The 15,185-nt window shown below is 38.4% G+C and overlaps 1 protein-coding gene across 10 annotated transcripts in view; it reads left to right on the top strand.

The window, feature by feature from the left end:
* Nucleotides 1-13,985, top strand: part of TAFA4 (TAFA chemokine like family member 4) — a 93,489-nt gene extending 79,504 nt beyond the window's left edge. For 8 of the 10 annotated variants that reach the window (XM_080383097.1, XM_080383095.1, XM_080383099.1 and 5 more), the window contains 2 exons: nucleotides 7,526-7,609; nucleotides 12,084-13,985. In XM_080383097.1, the coding sequence (XP_080239223.1) occupies nucleotides 7,526-7,609; nucleotides 12,084-12,205 (206 nt within the window). In that variant the 3' untranslated portion in view covers nucleotides 12,206-13,985. The other 2 variants (XM_080383100.1, XM_080383092.1) reach the window with 2 other exon arrangements.
* The last annotated feature ends 1,200 nt before the right edge of the window (nucleotides 13,986-15,185 follow it).

Genomic DNA, 15,185 nt, shown 5'->3' with positions numbered 1-15,185 from the left:
TGAATGCAGGGCTGTGTAATTTGCCTATATTTTGCCCTGAGCTTAAAAGGAAGGACATGCTGAAAAAAGTTACTTTTCTAACTAAAGAAAAGATTTCATAGAGCAATTGGCTTGTAGTAGTCTTTAAAAATATTTTCTTTGAACTTCAGACCTTATCCAGTAGTGGTTTTCATTTACGTTAGGGCAGCAGTTGTCTCTGTGCTGGTGCTCATGCATGGCATGCATACGGTGGTTGGTACTTGTAGTTCCTACCTCACATCACAGTCACAGAATACCTCAAGCTGGAAGGAACCCATGAGGACCATCAAATCCAACTACCTGCTCCGTGCAGGGCAACCTAAAACTGAATTGTATGACAAGAGCATTGTCCAGATGCTTCTTGAACTCTGACAGGCTTGGTACCATGACCGTGTCCCTGGGGAGACTGATCCAATGACTGACCACCCTCAAATTACTTATGTGCTAAACTGTGTTTGGACAACATAAGAAAACAGTGTAGTTCATGTTCATTGAGAGTGTGTCCAAAAAGTACCTGTAGTGTCAGACTACACGATTTTTAGTCATACACAGAGAGATTCTTTTAACTATTGGAATTCTTAGTAAAAGTAGCTTAGTGCTTAGTAGTTTTTATAGCAGATATGATTTAAGTGTGATCTATTTGGATTTAGAAAATATGTTCTGTTTGGATTTTAGCCTCTTCACATGCACGCAAAAGAAAACCAACTATGTACAAGTCATGCTGGAAAACAATAGTAAATAGGATGAAATCAGTCTCTCTTAAGTTGATGTTGCCTGTGAACTTTCCAGGGTTTCCATATTTCACCTGTTCTTGGGCAGCACAAAAAGACTATTGAAGCAGAGTAAATGGAATTGTATTTCATGTTCTATGCAGAGTAACAGCCTTTATAAAGTTATTGGAATGTCATTATGTTTTCCTTTCTTGACCAAATGAATGAATGCTTATGTAATTAAATAATTACAATAAGTTTTGTTGAGATAATTTTGTTGCATGACAATTTTACAAAAGCCTGCTTTGTCATGGTATTTTTAAATGGAGATATGATTTCTCTTTTAGTGTTAACAACTCACGAAACAGTGAGTGGATTCTAGTTTTCCTTCAGGCCAGGCAAGTATATCACTGGTCATAGACTGTAGATAGTCGATGAGAAATTAAGACCACTGCAAGAAACAGATTCTAACAGAATACAGAAGACTGTAAAGGTCTGGGACTTCAGCAATGTCTAGACAAACTGTTTACCATTCTGTTCTGGATTTAAACTTGACATTTGAGCAGCTTTCTCCTATAACCTATTTGGATTTTGGTGGTTTTTTTTTGTTTGTTTGTTTTTTTTATTTAAAATAAGGCTTTCTCATTGGAAATGTGTACATATTTTTTTAGTATTTTATGGGGTTTTAATTTGGTTGGGTTTTTTTCCTTAGTTTTCTCAGTCTTGCAGCACATAGGTTTCCTGACCTAGATCCCACTGGGTATCAGTGACAGCTCGTTTGTTAATTTGGGCAGAGGTAGAGCCTAGTTCATCAGAGCTCCTTGTTGACAAGTATTTGGCATTGTGCCCATTTGTATATATAGTCCATGAAATAGGCTTATAAAGCCTGTTGTTGGGTTTTTCAGGATACAGTCATAGGCCAGCTGGATGTTTACATTTTGAAATAGGTTGACAGATGCTAAAGAATTTTGCACCAGGTCAGATTTAAAGCAGCAGTTTATTGGGGCAGCTAAGCTCTGCTTGAAGAGGTAGTGAATATGTGGACCAATATTCACAGCTACCAACATCTCAGGCGCCCTATTTGAGCAAAGTCAGAATAGATGTTTGCATAATTACATTCAGGCATACACCTATACATAGAAGTGACTCTTTTTATCATGATATGTGCTAAGGAGGAAACTAAGTAATTGTGCTACGGAAGAAATGATAGATATCCAGGTGAGTTCCAAGGAAAAGGTGTTGAAGTAGTGCAGAAAAGAAAGTAAAAGCTAGTTAAATCTTGCAAATGCATAAGGTGAAAGTCTTAAGTGCCTTGATTGATACAAATGGGTCCATGTTGTGGAGTAATACTGAATTGTCTGGCCTAACTGACATTTATAGTGCATTTTGCATTTCTACAGTGTCTTTCATCTCTGAAACTTTAAATATTGGTAGTAAGAGAAGTCAAAGTACTTAATTTAAAAAGGATATGAAGGTGAAAATCAGTGTTTTTTATAGACTGAGATCTTTGCATTTTTACAAGTAAAACCACTTGTCATAACTAGATGAGAGTACAGGGCAAGAACTCTTTGGGTCAGGATATTTTTTATTCTTTGCCCGTGATAGCACGCTTACTTAAGTAACTGCATTTTGGATGGATCCAACAAGAAACTCTTGTTATTTGTGTATTTGAACTTGTGAAAACTATTGACAAGCACTGACAAACACAAAAAAACCCAAGGCTAGTTCTTCTACACATGCACACCTCATTTTCCTGGGAGTTTGAGCTTCCAAGCACAGGCTCATATGATACTTTGGAAATGTTGTAGATAAATTGAGCCACTAAACTCAGAAAAAGACAGAGCATGTAAAAGGAAGTATTTAAATATGCAGAGAGGACATACCATGTAGTCTGTATACCGTGCCTTGAGCTGTAGCTATACTACTGGATTGCAGCTATAGAAAATTTTGCTTAGCAATGGTCAACCCATTTTTCTGTCAATGACTAAATTACATTTAAAGTAGTTATGAGATTTTGTTTATACCAGTTTTCTTCAAGGAAATAAACACCCTTGAATAAGTACTTCCAGCTTGTCTAACAGCTACTGCCAAGAAGATAAAACACTAATAACTCTTGTCTGTAGAGTAGCTATCTTAGCTAAGTGTGTTAAATGCCCCTAAGTAAATCATCACTAGCCAAATCATCTTCCATCTAGGCAATTCTATTAGTCCTAGAATTTATGAGGAAGAAACGTTCACATTGGAAGGAAAAGTGAATGGGACTAAAGAATTGTTGAAGAATTTTTCTGTAAGGCCAAAAAACCGCAATGAAGAAAAAGGACAATTTTGGCTGAAAGCCCATCTGGGTTACAGACTGAAGGGAAGAGGGCATATAGAAAGAAGAAAACAAAAAATCAATACGTAAGAAATAGATAAAAGAACAAAGAGCTGAGAAGATTTCCCTCCCACTGTTTTTGAATGGATTTCAGAATACTTGAGAATTCAAAAGGATCCTAATGCTTTGTCAGTATTCAAAGAGTAAAAGGAAATACGCAGTAGAATGAATAGTGTACAGAAAATTTACATGGGAGAAAGCATAATCCAGTGGAGTAGGAAATACATCTGTATTTGTCCAGACTAAGGACAATATGAATTTACTTGTTCAAGACGAACACACAGAAATCCTTGATAAAAATACTAGCTCATAATGCATGAAATATTGACATTGTTAATGCTGAGGCGGATCAGTGTCACAGTTCTGCTTTTGGGTAGGTAACAGGATGGGCAGGTACTTTCTAACTTGTTGGTGAGCGTCTTTTGTAGTCAACAATATCTACTAGGATTAAACTTTTTTTTTTCTTTCCTTTTTTAATTCTAATCCTGGGTAGTTTAGACTCCTAACAAGCTGGCTAATAGATCTCTGGTCCGTTGTAATTAAAAATGTGTTTCAGAATACTTGTGGTACTCTGGAAGAGCACTAGTATTGTGACAGCTTAGGGAGGGTAGGCACCGTGGTCTAGATACGCAAGGGCAGCTGAGGCTGATCTCTATCCTGTGTGAGTAACTGAGAAGCTGATCTGATATCCAATTAGCAAGGAATTCCTGGACTACAGATCACAAGAATTTATGTGGCTTTCTGAAAAAGAGATTTGCCAGACACAACTGATTTCATTTGCCGAGGAGTTTTCAAGACTAATAGAGATTCTTGGTTTAACACACATAAGCCCAGGTTTTCCAAGTTACCTTGGAAGACAATGTTTAATTTATTTAGCTAAAGATTTGGTTACTAAATACATTTGAGGATTTAAGTCTTATTTTTGTAAGCTATTTAATCTTGAACCATATGCCATTGTGTGCAGTGCTCAGTGTCAGTTACCTAGCATACCTCAAAAACACATCTCTCCCCAGTCAGCAGTAGGACGTGGTAGTCAAATGGCACGTATCTACCGGGATTTCACAGTGCTTAGCTCTACACCTGACACTCTGCAACGTTTTCAGCAGTGACCTGAAAGCAAATATAGAATCTCTCCTGACAAAAACGTGTATGGGTTTCATCTGGTGGGGCAAACAAGTAATTAATGATGAGCCCAAGGCAGTCACGTGGCGTAGTCCTGCTCACAGGAAGTGGAACCTGTTTGAAATAACTGTGTTAATAAAGACAAATGCATTGTGGTGCGAAACTGAAGAAGTTCAATCAGCTCAGTTTATCAGGCAGAAGATTGAAAAGTTACTGGGTTACAGCACATTTAATACCTTCACAGGGAGAAAATGATGATTGCTAACAGGTGCTGTAATGTAGGAGAAGAAAGCACAACAGAAGAAGTGGGAAGAGGAAGAAAACTAAGGCTGTGTGTTTCATGCTGAGATTATTTTACTGTCAGAAAAAAATGACAATGGTAGAAGTGTCTCTTCACCTTTCCCATGTTGGCTTGGAAAACACTGTGTAGCCCAACGCGACTGGGGGAACAACACAGTGAACTGCATGAGACAAGATGAGATGATGTATTGACACCTTCTGGCTTTACTCTTTGTGAACCTACTGTTTCCATGCAGTCACATTATCTAGGGAGCAATGTCGGCAGAAGATGTATTTCTGGCAGGGTTTCTGGCTGGTTTCCAGCAAATCATTTGGCTAATGTCAAACTAAAGCAGTCTCCTTTCCTTTCATGAGAGTGTTTGTGTATGAGAGTGATATAGCTGCTCTCATTTCTTAGAAAAGTCATCTGCTGAACCCGCTCCAAGAGTGCCTCAATCTGAAAAGAAGAGGAAGCCTTTATACCCTCCAGTGAGTCACACCATTTCAGGAATGATAGGTAAAGAGCTCTAGCTATGAAGATGACCCTAAGGCTCTGATGGAGAATTTTAATCGACTAATCTCGGGGGTGTGTCTGACACAAACAGCTACAGCTAGTTAGGACATATAGATCAGCAGAGTGGACATTACAACTACAGAGAAATTGGACATTAAATGGATGTAAGAGTTAGTGGATTGTTACAGCAACGAATTGAGGATTTGCTGGAAGCTAATGGAATGAGATCTGTATTAAGTGTTTCGAAGTGTTGCCATTACTCTGAGGAGAGATATCTGCACAGAATAGAAATCAGTCAACAGAAGGGTAGGAGTCACTTTCTATGAAAGTGTCTAAACAAGAGGTGAATAGAAGGTGAAATATGCAGTCTATTGTAGACCTTGTGGATCTTGTTTGAGTTACAGATTCATTCAGCGATGTTTCCCATTCACATCCGTGCTTGCTTGTTTTAATAGAAGATGGTACTGCTGGAGATGATGGGTCAGTTCCACATGTATCAGGAAGTTGCATGGACACAAGTGGTCAAGAATGTTGTGTGAACCCACACCTGTGCTGCACTTTTGGCCAGTCAACTAGTGCCTTTTTTTTTTTTTTTTTAATTAGTTATTAGAAGCAGTTTCATGCAGGTTGTATAGATAAATAAAAACTGCCATGTTTGGTGCATTTTCTGTGGTCTAAAAAATACTGCACCCAAACCAATATGAAAAAGGTTGGATCTAAATAGTTATCAGGGTAACCAAGGCACAAGGAATTCTAGGTGTCTTCAGGAGACAGGTGAGTGAGATGGTTTTCAAGGTCTGAAGTTGAACTTAGGGTTTTAGTGTAGCACTAAATGTAGGAAAGCATGTTCACATGTCAGAGTGCAGGCAAAGTTTCAGTATGTCACTGCATCCACACTCACGACAGGACTGTGCAGAGCTGTGGGGTGGTGTGCCAGGCCTCCCAGGAGGACTCGCTGACTTTGAAGCAGAGCTCTGAAGATACAGCTAGCTTGCTACCCGAACCTCCTGCTTGCTTAGGGACCTCTGTGCATGCCCTCAGTCTTCTTGAATCTGACTGTCTAGACTTACTTGTGTTTACCTGAAATAAATGTAGTATAGAAATTGAAACAAGTTTAGAAAACAGCAGAGAGAAAACAGATAAAATAGATGACTGGATGGTATGCCTGGTGTGGAAATGATCCCTAGCCTTCTAGGAAGTGCGGTCAAGTTTCACCCGTTTTTGTCAACAATCGATCAGCATCAATGCAAATGATCTAAGATCCAAATTACTGGTGAAAGGAATCTTGCATTTATTTTATAATGTTATGGGGCTGAAATAGTAGTTTATAAAAGACAAACTGGTGTTTTGAAAGTATATTTGTCAGAGTCTTTTCACGTAGGCTTAGAGTGTAAGTGCAAAACAAAAGTAATTGAATGAACATTTCAGCAATATCCTAATGTCAGCTTGCCTGCTTGTCACCCTAATTTGAGGGTTGCAGGAGTACGAATCTACCTTGAAATTAAAAAGAAAGTGCTTTACAAGAAGTAGACTAAATTATTTTTGTTTCTTTCTTTGGGATGTGGTATCTTTTAAAGCAAGCAATTTAATATTTTGTGCACACAGTAGCATAATACAGACTAACTAAATCAGTATTTTAAGCCATATTTTATTTTGAAATGCAATTTTGATCGTGTAAGATTGTGAACTGATATATTTCATAATAATTTTCTGGGATTTGATGAATCCCATGAACAATGCAAAACAGAAATGCAGGCAGATGATTGCAGCTGTTTGTGAGAAAGTGTATCTGTTGTTAACAGCAGCATTATAAAGTTACTACATTTGTAAAAATAACAAGCGTGATCTTGTTAATGGAAATTGGCTTGAGGGTAGACAATCAATAAATTTGCACAGTTAAGGTGTACTACTGTAGTCTTCCAATACATACTGCAAAACAGGCAGTGTAACTGCAAGTAGCTTTTTAGTTGTTAATCTAATGCTTTCCAGCGGTTTTCACATTCTTATCTGCATTATTTGCTGACAGATCTCACATGCTTACATCTCTGTGCAATTCTATTTTCTCACCCAGTGAAGGGAGAAACTGGCATTTCTTCGTCCAGTCTTGCATATGCATATCTAGGTTAAACAAGAAGCCTTCGTTTCCTTCTGCCTTATAGCAGGTACTTGACTGAAGCATGTAAATGAAGGAGGCAAGTCATCTTTTGTAGTCAGTGGAGACAGAAAGGCACTTCCAGAGGCCAATTCAAATGTTGGAGTCAGTCTCTGGTGGTGCTTGCCTGTCTTCACCATTTGCATATGACATTTACCCTTCTGTGTGCTGGTGAAGTTTTCTAGCCACGTTTTTAGCTCAAACACAGTGTGATTAGCCATTAAGCCAGTAGCTGTCAGTTCTGCCTTTTGATATCAAACAATTGAACATTGCACTGACAACCTCCCTATTAAACCAAACAGTAATAATAATAAAAAAGATTGAATTCCGTTTCTCTTTTCTGTTTCTTTTTGTAGCTTCCATTGTTCTACAGAAGTGGTGGTGTCATATGAACCCCTGTTTGGATGGAGAGGATTGTAAAGTACTACCAGACTATTCAGGTTGGTCTTGCAGCAGTGGAAATAAAGTCAAAACCACAAAGGCAAGTACAGAGATCACCTATATTTAAAGGTGGCAGTCTGCTGATAGCACTTGCTTATTATGTTGTGTCTGCGGGTGTGAGCACCAGTACTGGACTCCTTAATGTTTTGGAAAGCAGTGATTAGTGCAATTGTTCTCAGAGAGGGAAATGTTGGGCCAGAACTGCCCCTTCACTGCTGGCCTGGTTAAGTTATTGTGTGCTGAAGTTCAGACTGTAGAAGGCCCTGCTTCAGTCTTTCGTGAGCAAAGAAACTATTCCTTTGTAACCAGTGCTAGCTGGACAATCATGTTCCAGGATCAGTTCTTCAATTTTCAAGCTGAGTACATGGATCCAAGGTCTATCGGTGTCACCTAAAGTTCCTGTGCTACTGGAAAGCCCTTTCAGCTTTGGAAAGCAGTAGTCTGTCTTGGGAATTGTTGAGAATCTGCATTGACGTCAGTGGGAACTGTGGGACATAGCACCACTGGAAATCAGGCTGGTTCAGCTCATTTCTAATTACAGGCCATCCTGTAGATGGCCTATTTTTTTTTTTAAAAACTTTGCTATACCATCATATTTCTTAATTAATAGCCAGCAGAGAAAATACCATGTCCTCCGTCTGCTTAACAATCTAAATTGAGTTCAGTGCATTGAAGTTCAACAAGTCATGGCAAACTGCATATCTAAATATATCACAGAACAGAAGTCTTTGGCAGGCAATAGCAAGGAAAGACATATGCTTAGCTTTTCCCTTTACAGCCTCTTCTAGCTGTAAATGGATGTTGTTGATTAGGTTACAGTCTGAGTCAATACGCAAATACTGACACCAAATGTTTAATAATGGTTGTTCTAAGGAATGAAAACTGTGCCAATTTCTGGATGAGGGAGAAAAAATAGGATGGTTTGGGCAGCTGTGGTGTAATATTAGTAGTCTGAAGCCCAAATACAGACATTGCACGGTGGCAGGCTTGCTGGAAAAATCTGACCAAACCAATGAGTCTGAAAAACCCTATTTCTGTTTTTAAGATCAAAGGAATTGTTGCAAGTAGGTGTAATTTGTCAAGTGCTAAAGATGTAGTCTATAGTGTGCCTAGGTGCTGCTCTTCTCCTGTGATGGACATTACACCTGAAAGCTGACCTGCACACTCTAGAATCAATACGGGTAACTGGCAGTCAGTTATTGCAAGATATAGATTATACTCAGCCTTTAAATTTCTTCACAGGCACTGACTTTTAACTACGCGTATGTAGATAAGGAGTAGCACTGTAGCATTACACGGAAGGGTAGTAGGAGTTCTAGATATTGAATAAGACATCTTCATCTCTTTGCATACCAGAAGAGAGCTAGCAATTTATACCAAAAGAACCTTATTGGAAAAGAATAAGCCAGGGTTAAATATCGTTGATCCCTTCAATGGATACCACAGGGATGAAGGGTAGAAGAAAGAACTTTATGTTGGAATTGATGACTGAAAGCCTGAGGCATCAAGGCCTCATTCATGCAGGTGCCTCTTCTTTCGTATGAACAGTGGCTTTTTAGTTCATTGAAGTCAACTGATCACATCAGCCATATAGCTTGTGTGCATGACTTGCTCTTAAACAGTGAAAGGAGACAGCCTGAGTCAGTGGGAGTTTGCTAATAGATGGGCAAATTCGGCACGGATGATTTATTTTATCATCCATGACAAATATTGTAACCAGCAAACTACAGAATATGGTGATGCATTTTGATGAGTTTAGTGTTGTCTTTATAAAGCTAAGGTGGGACAAATCATCCTGCCTACATTTAGACCTGTGCAAATTCATCAACTCCAGTGAGTTTGTGTGTGTCTAACAGAAGGCAGGGTGTAGCAATGTGAGTGCAAATGTTGTTTCATTAAATTCTTCCACTGCTTTGCTGCAATGTGGACTAATGCATTTCACACTGGTTTTTGTCACCATAGTTTTCTTTGAGGGGCATTTAATTGAAAGGATAAGCAAACAACTGGCACTTGTGCTTATATGTGATTTGTTCTACTGTATTACTGACATGAGAACTGTTAATTTTCATTACATGATTTTGTTTCTGTTTTGCTGTGCTGTATTGTTTTAGATTTTTGATGCGAGCACCTTAAGGTAGGACTGTATTTTCTTGTGTATGTGGTCAGCAACAACATAAGGGAGATCCTGATTCTGATAGGGGTCTTGGGTACTGCAACAATATAAATTTATATATGAATAAAGAACTTAATGGTTAAACATTACATTGAAATGACACAAGAGAGTCCTAACCTTTAACTAGTGATTGGCCATGTTAAAGGAGGGAATAGGCAGACTTCAGTAAAGGACAGATCCCTTAAAAAGGTGTCTCAGTTCTTCCCCTTTTAATTATTCTTTGTTAGAAAGTCTTTAATTGTTTGCTATATGTGTTTTATCCATGCTTTTAAATGGAAGGGTGACCTGTGTGTCAGTAAGTGAACCCTGAAGTTGCTTTTGGAGGCTTACATTTAAGAGCTGTATCCTCAATAGTAGTAATGTTTCTAAAAGCTGAGGACCTGCCATGATATCACCAAGTTATTGTACTCCTGTAGTTAGCTTTTAGTATTGCGCCTCTTGAGAATTAGTCTAAAATCATGAAGTTTGTCTTCTTCATTGGTCCAAGTAGGAAAGGACATGATTTGTCCAACGTTTTGTGTGTGACATTCATTGTGCCCAGCTGCAGGCATGTTTCACCCCAAACTGAGCTATTTAGGATTCTCCAAAGTCACGTGGGGAGAAATGGCTGATCTCACAGCAAGGCTGTGCCCGTCCACAGGAAGGTTCCCACTTCTTTCCCTCTTCCATACCTTAAGGAAGCCCTGGATGACAAATCTACATGTAGGTGTCTGCTTGCTAGACAGCAAAAGCTGTGCCACAGAATCTGTCCTGGCATCCATATTCCCTCTGCAGGTATTTTGCCTGTCTTGTGTGTGGTTTTCTCTGTTTACCAAGACAGAGTTGTTGCACAAATATAATGAGTAATGGTAACTCCAGATTCTCCACAGAAGCTTGTGGCGCAGGCAATATTAATCCCGAAGGAAAATAGAATGGAGAGAAAATTTCCCATGTTAGAGGGAACTATGTATGAGATAACTTGTTTTGAAAATGAACTGAAGATTTGTACAAACTTGGCTCAATCAACAAGATATGCATTTAGTGTGTTATTAAAAGTTTACACAAAGAGGACTGTATGAACTGTCAGACCAGTAGTCCAAACGATACAGCAGCCTGTGTGCCTCAGTGCTGGGATACTTAAATCAGAAAGATACAGCAAAACCTCTGTGGACAATTATAGAAAATGTACGCATAAGTGATATTCTTCCAATTTAATAGTTGGCTTATGTCTAAAACATAAGAGTTGAGATCATTCCGTATTAACTTTTTTTCTGTTATGTACCAAAGACAACCTCACTACCATTTAAATTTCTAAATTAATTTTTAAAGCTTTCTAAGACCCTGGGATCAGTGCTAGTTGGGACAATGACTTCCACAGGTTAATCATACACTGAAAGAGGAAGTGCCTTTTAATCAGTTTTAAGTCCTCTATCTTTTCATTTTGTGAAACTATTAGAGTAACTTGAGGTATATGAAGCCCAGGAGACTTCTTATGCTACTTAGTGTTTAGATGAAAGGTTTGTAGCTGAGTGGGACAGTTAACAGTGAAAAGCTGGGGAGCTTGTACCTTACATCAGTTACTTCAGGGAAGGAAATAAAAACGTCTCTGTGCTGAGTGTCTGTTTAGTTTTGTAACACATCTAGACACCACAGAGCAGAGCTGACAAAGCTTTCCTCCTTGCAGGCTGCCTATTCTCATCCATTTCCAGGATGGGAAATCTGACCTGACTCCTCCTCACTGTGCAGCCAAAACCAGTGGGTTTTGTGCACTGTGTGCGCATTAAGGCTTGGGACGTATGTGCAATACATGAGTGTGCATGTGGTTTTAAGGGGAAGAGACTGTGGGGTCCTGTGAGAGAAGTGTCATCTGGGAGTGGCTTCTGCTGCAAGATGAATTCATCCTGTCTGCAGACCATGTTCTGTCTGATCCTAGTTCTCTCGCACAAGACAGATCGACGGGAATGGGTAGCATTAAGCACGAACAGTGTTTTGAGATGCAGGTCATACACTTGTGCTGTAGGCGTTGGTGTTGTAAACGATGCTAAGCAAAATAAAGTAGAAGGAGATTTCTATGGGATGTTGGTGGCAACTTTAATCATGAACAACCATTTTAAATCTGCAAATCTCCCTTATACTATTGAATAACAGTGTAATTAACATTTACATATGGATTTTGTTTCTCTGCAAGCTAAATAGGTATGGCTGGGGCAAGTTCATTCGTGATGTAGTCGTACAGTTTCTTTGCAGCAACAAAGCATGTGTTATTTATCATCCTTGTTTGATTGATTCTGTGTAGGTAACTCTCTCCTCTTCTTTTATAGGTAACACGGTAGCAACGAATAAACCTGTGGGTCACTACCGGAACAACGACACGTGCAACTGTTGCTTGGCTGTTACACAGAGACCCTTTTTTTGTCATGATGTTACTGACTTAATTCTTTGAACTTGCAAAATTAGTCAGCAAAAAGGACAATACTTCTCCTTTCAACTGTGGCTGCAGTTCCTGAACCTGAATTTTGCTATACAGAATGGTGCATTTTAATTTCACGAGAAAAAGGAAGGAGATGTGGTTCTACCTGAAATGCACCTTGGATTCCCAAAGATCTGTCACCTGGCAGAAATTTGTGCAAGCATATACCTGAACTTCTGCAGTGCATTAATGATAAGACTGTCTTAATGATACTAAGATATGTAAAGATGTTTTAAATGAGTTTAGATCATGAATGTAACCTAGGGGGTCATAGAAAGAAAATTAGAACCGATACAGATGATCTTAAAGGTCTTTTTGAACCTAAATGATTCTATAATTCTATGGATTTCTCTGAGGTACTTCTCACATACAGTACAGCATAAAAATACAAAGCTGATCCCAGTGCTAAGTGAGGTGACAGGACAGTGTTAGTAAATTATGTCTTAGTGTATTTTCAGCAGTGATTTAGTAACTATCAAGGCTGTATGAAGGTGAAAAGATGGAACTTATAAATCAGTAGCAATTATTGTAGGGCATACTTTGGTTGTAGCTGTGCAATTATATTTATTTCCTTAGATAGTTCTAGATAGTTTAACTTTTATGTTCATAAGTGATGGCAGGAAAGCATGAGGAAGAGACAAAATCTGAAAGTAGACATAGTTTTTCTTGTCCTAAAATAAATCCATTCTCTAGGGGAATAGCAAAGTATACATATTCCTTGCCTCTTTGAATCTAGATATGGAAAAGAATTTAGCCATTAGCTAGAAATACTCATTCAGATGCCTCAAAAAACGGAGAGCATGCTTGTACTGCATAAGGAAAGCTTACTGGAAGAAGAGTAATTTGTTTGGATTTTCATAGCCTTGGTTATATCCTAATAGGTAACATACTTAAAATTCATAAGAAAAATTCTAGATAAAAGTGAATCCTCAGTTGCAATTAGTTCTTGTTTAGAAAGATTATAATAATTAAATGTCCAGATCCTTGACAGTCTGAATTTCCAAGTGGTTACATTTTGTGACACATAATTGTTCCATATTATTGTAGATGCATTTCATACTGTTTTTCTTATTTGCCTGTTGCAGTTTTTTGTCATCAGTCTGCATAAATAGAACAGTAAGCAGAGGTGAAGCTGTAGCAAGTCTGTTCCCCATTACATCATTTTTTGACTTAAGATGCATTGAAGCAGACTAAAATGCAATGATGCAGATGGCTATCATACAGATGAACTGCTGCTGACCCAGCTACAGAATTCATTGTTATGCTTTATGTAAATATTAGGGTAACAATGTACATCTAATTTTTATAGAGACAGAAAAGGCCCCCCCCAAGGGAAAAAAAAAAAAAAAGTGTGTTGTACTCATTTAGGTCATTGCGCATAAGCTTTCTAGTTTGTGGGAAAGATACTGTCAGCAGTGTGAAGCTGTTCAGAGTAATAATTGTTAGTTTTCGGTTTGCTGGAGTGAGTGGGAGTATTCAGCCAGGTAATTCCATTGAAGTCAGTGGTGGGAAGATCTGGCCCTCTGTTTTTTGGTTTTGATTTCTCTGGTTTAGTTCACTTTCAATTATGTATTTGATTACAGCCAGGATCATAGTGGTCATTGTACTCGGTGATAAGTAAACTAGAGATTTTCTGCTCTGTGCTTGGACAGCTGAACAGTTAATAGACTCTGCTTGCCCTAATGAGCTCTACATTCCTAATACTTTTCCATTGTTTTGATTTTCTGATTAAATTTTAAAATTACCTTTACTATTTCTACTGTTTCTGTGCATATGTATTCAACAGTGTCATCAGTGAAGATCATTTTTATTTACTATTTGTAAAATGTTAACCCATAACTGGTATTTATTTATTTATCTATTTAGGTAAGTGCTCTACAAAGGCATAGTAAAAACCATTGCTGAAGATGTTTGAAGTGGACAAACAAGTTTAGAGAAAAAAACATTATTTTTGTCTTTTTTTGGAGATAAATACAAAGAAAATAAGTTACTTGCCAGTGGTCATACACTGGATTTGTGGTGGAATTGAGAACAGAACCAATACTACGTATGTCTAACTAAGCCTTTCTCATTTAAAGCATGTAACATACTCACCCAAAAGGGGTTCAGTGTGTTGCTTGTCTTGCAATAGCCACCTGGAAGGTGCTTTTGCTGCCACTGAGCAAGGGGGAAACTCCAACATAGATTTGCTAGCATGGGATTATGAAATACAGCCCAAATGAATGACTTGCCTTCCTAGATCCTCAGCCCATGACAGAGATTTTCCTAAAGCAGCTTTGTTCCAGAGGTTCTTGGGTTGATTTACAGGTTTTTTTCTGACTCATTGCACAAATGCTGTAATATATGCCTGTCTCTTTTTGGAGGATTGCTGCTTCTTCTAATGCAGTTGCCTGGCATCTGACACCAGCATTGCCCTTCTCTTGAGCGATAGCAAAATTAAAGTCTTTGCCAGCAGCTCTGTTGGTAGAAGAGATCAGTGTCCCAGACTCTCGTGTGTTCTCTATGTAAATGACTTAGTTCATGTTTATCTACTTGTTCTGAAAGAGCGGGTTGTGTAAGCAGCATACTTGCAATCATTTAGAAACCTCAGTTTGCATCCCACTGTTAAGCTTCTGTGGGACTAAAACCCATGGGTTATCATGTCCAGGCTTTTGTTTGGGCAGGCACTGTCTCCTAGTCTGGTGCAGAAAGTAATCATTTTAATCTTAAAGTGGTTATGTTTTCTCCTATGATTTCTTACAAAGATTTTTGCAGACAATCACTTCTCTGATAAAATATTATTCTAAAATCCAAGCCAAACCGATTAATGTCCTGATTATATCTATACCTTACCTAGCTGTATTCTTTTCTCCCCTCTGATGTATTTTCCTTTACCCAGGTGACATTTCAGTAGGCATAAAATAACGATGGCCTCTTCATATCTTTTTTTTTTTTTTCTCTGCCTATCTTTGTA

Source organism: Falco punctatus (assembly GCF_963210335.1).
Source record: "Falco punctatus genome assembly, chromosome: 4".
In the NCBI taxonomy this organism is placed as follows: Eukaryota; Metazoa; Chordata; class Aves; order Falconiformes; family Falconidae; genus Falco; species Falco punctatus.
This window is presented reverse-complemented; position numbering and strand designations above follow the sequence as displayed.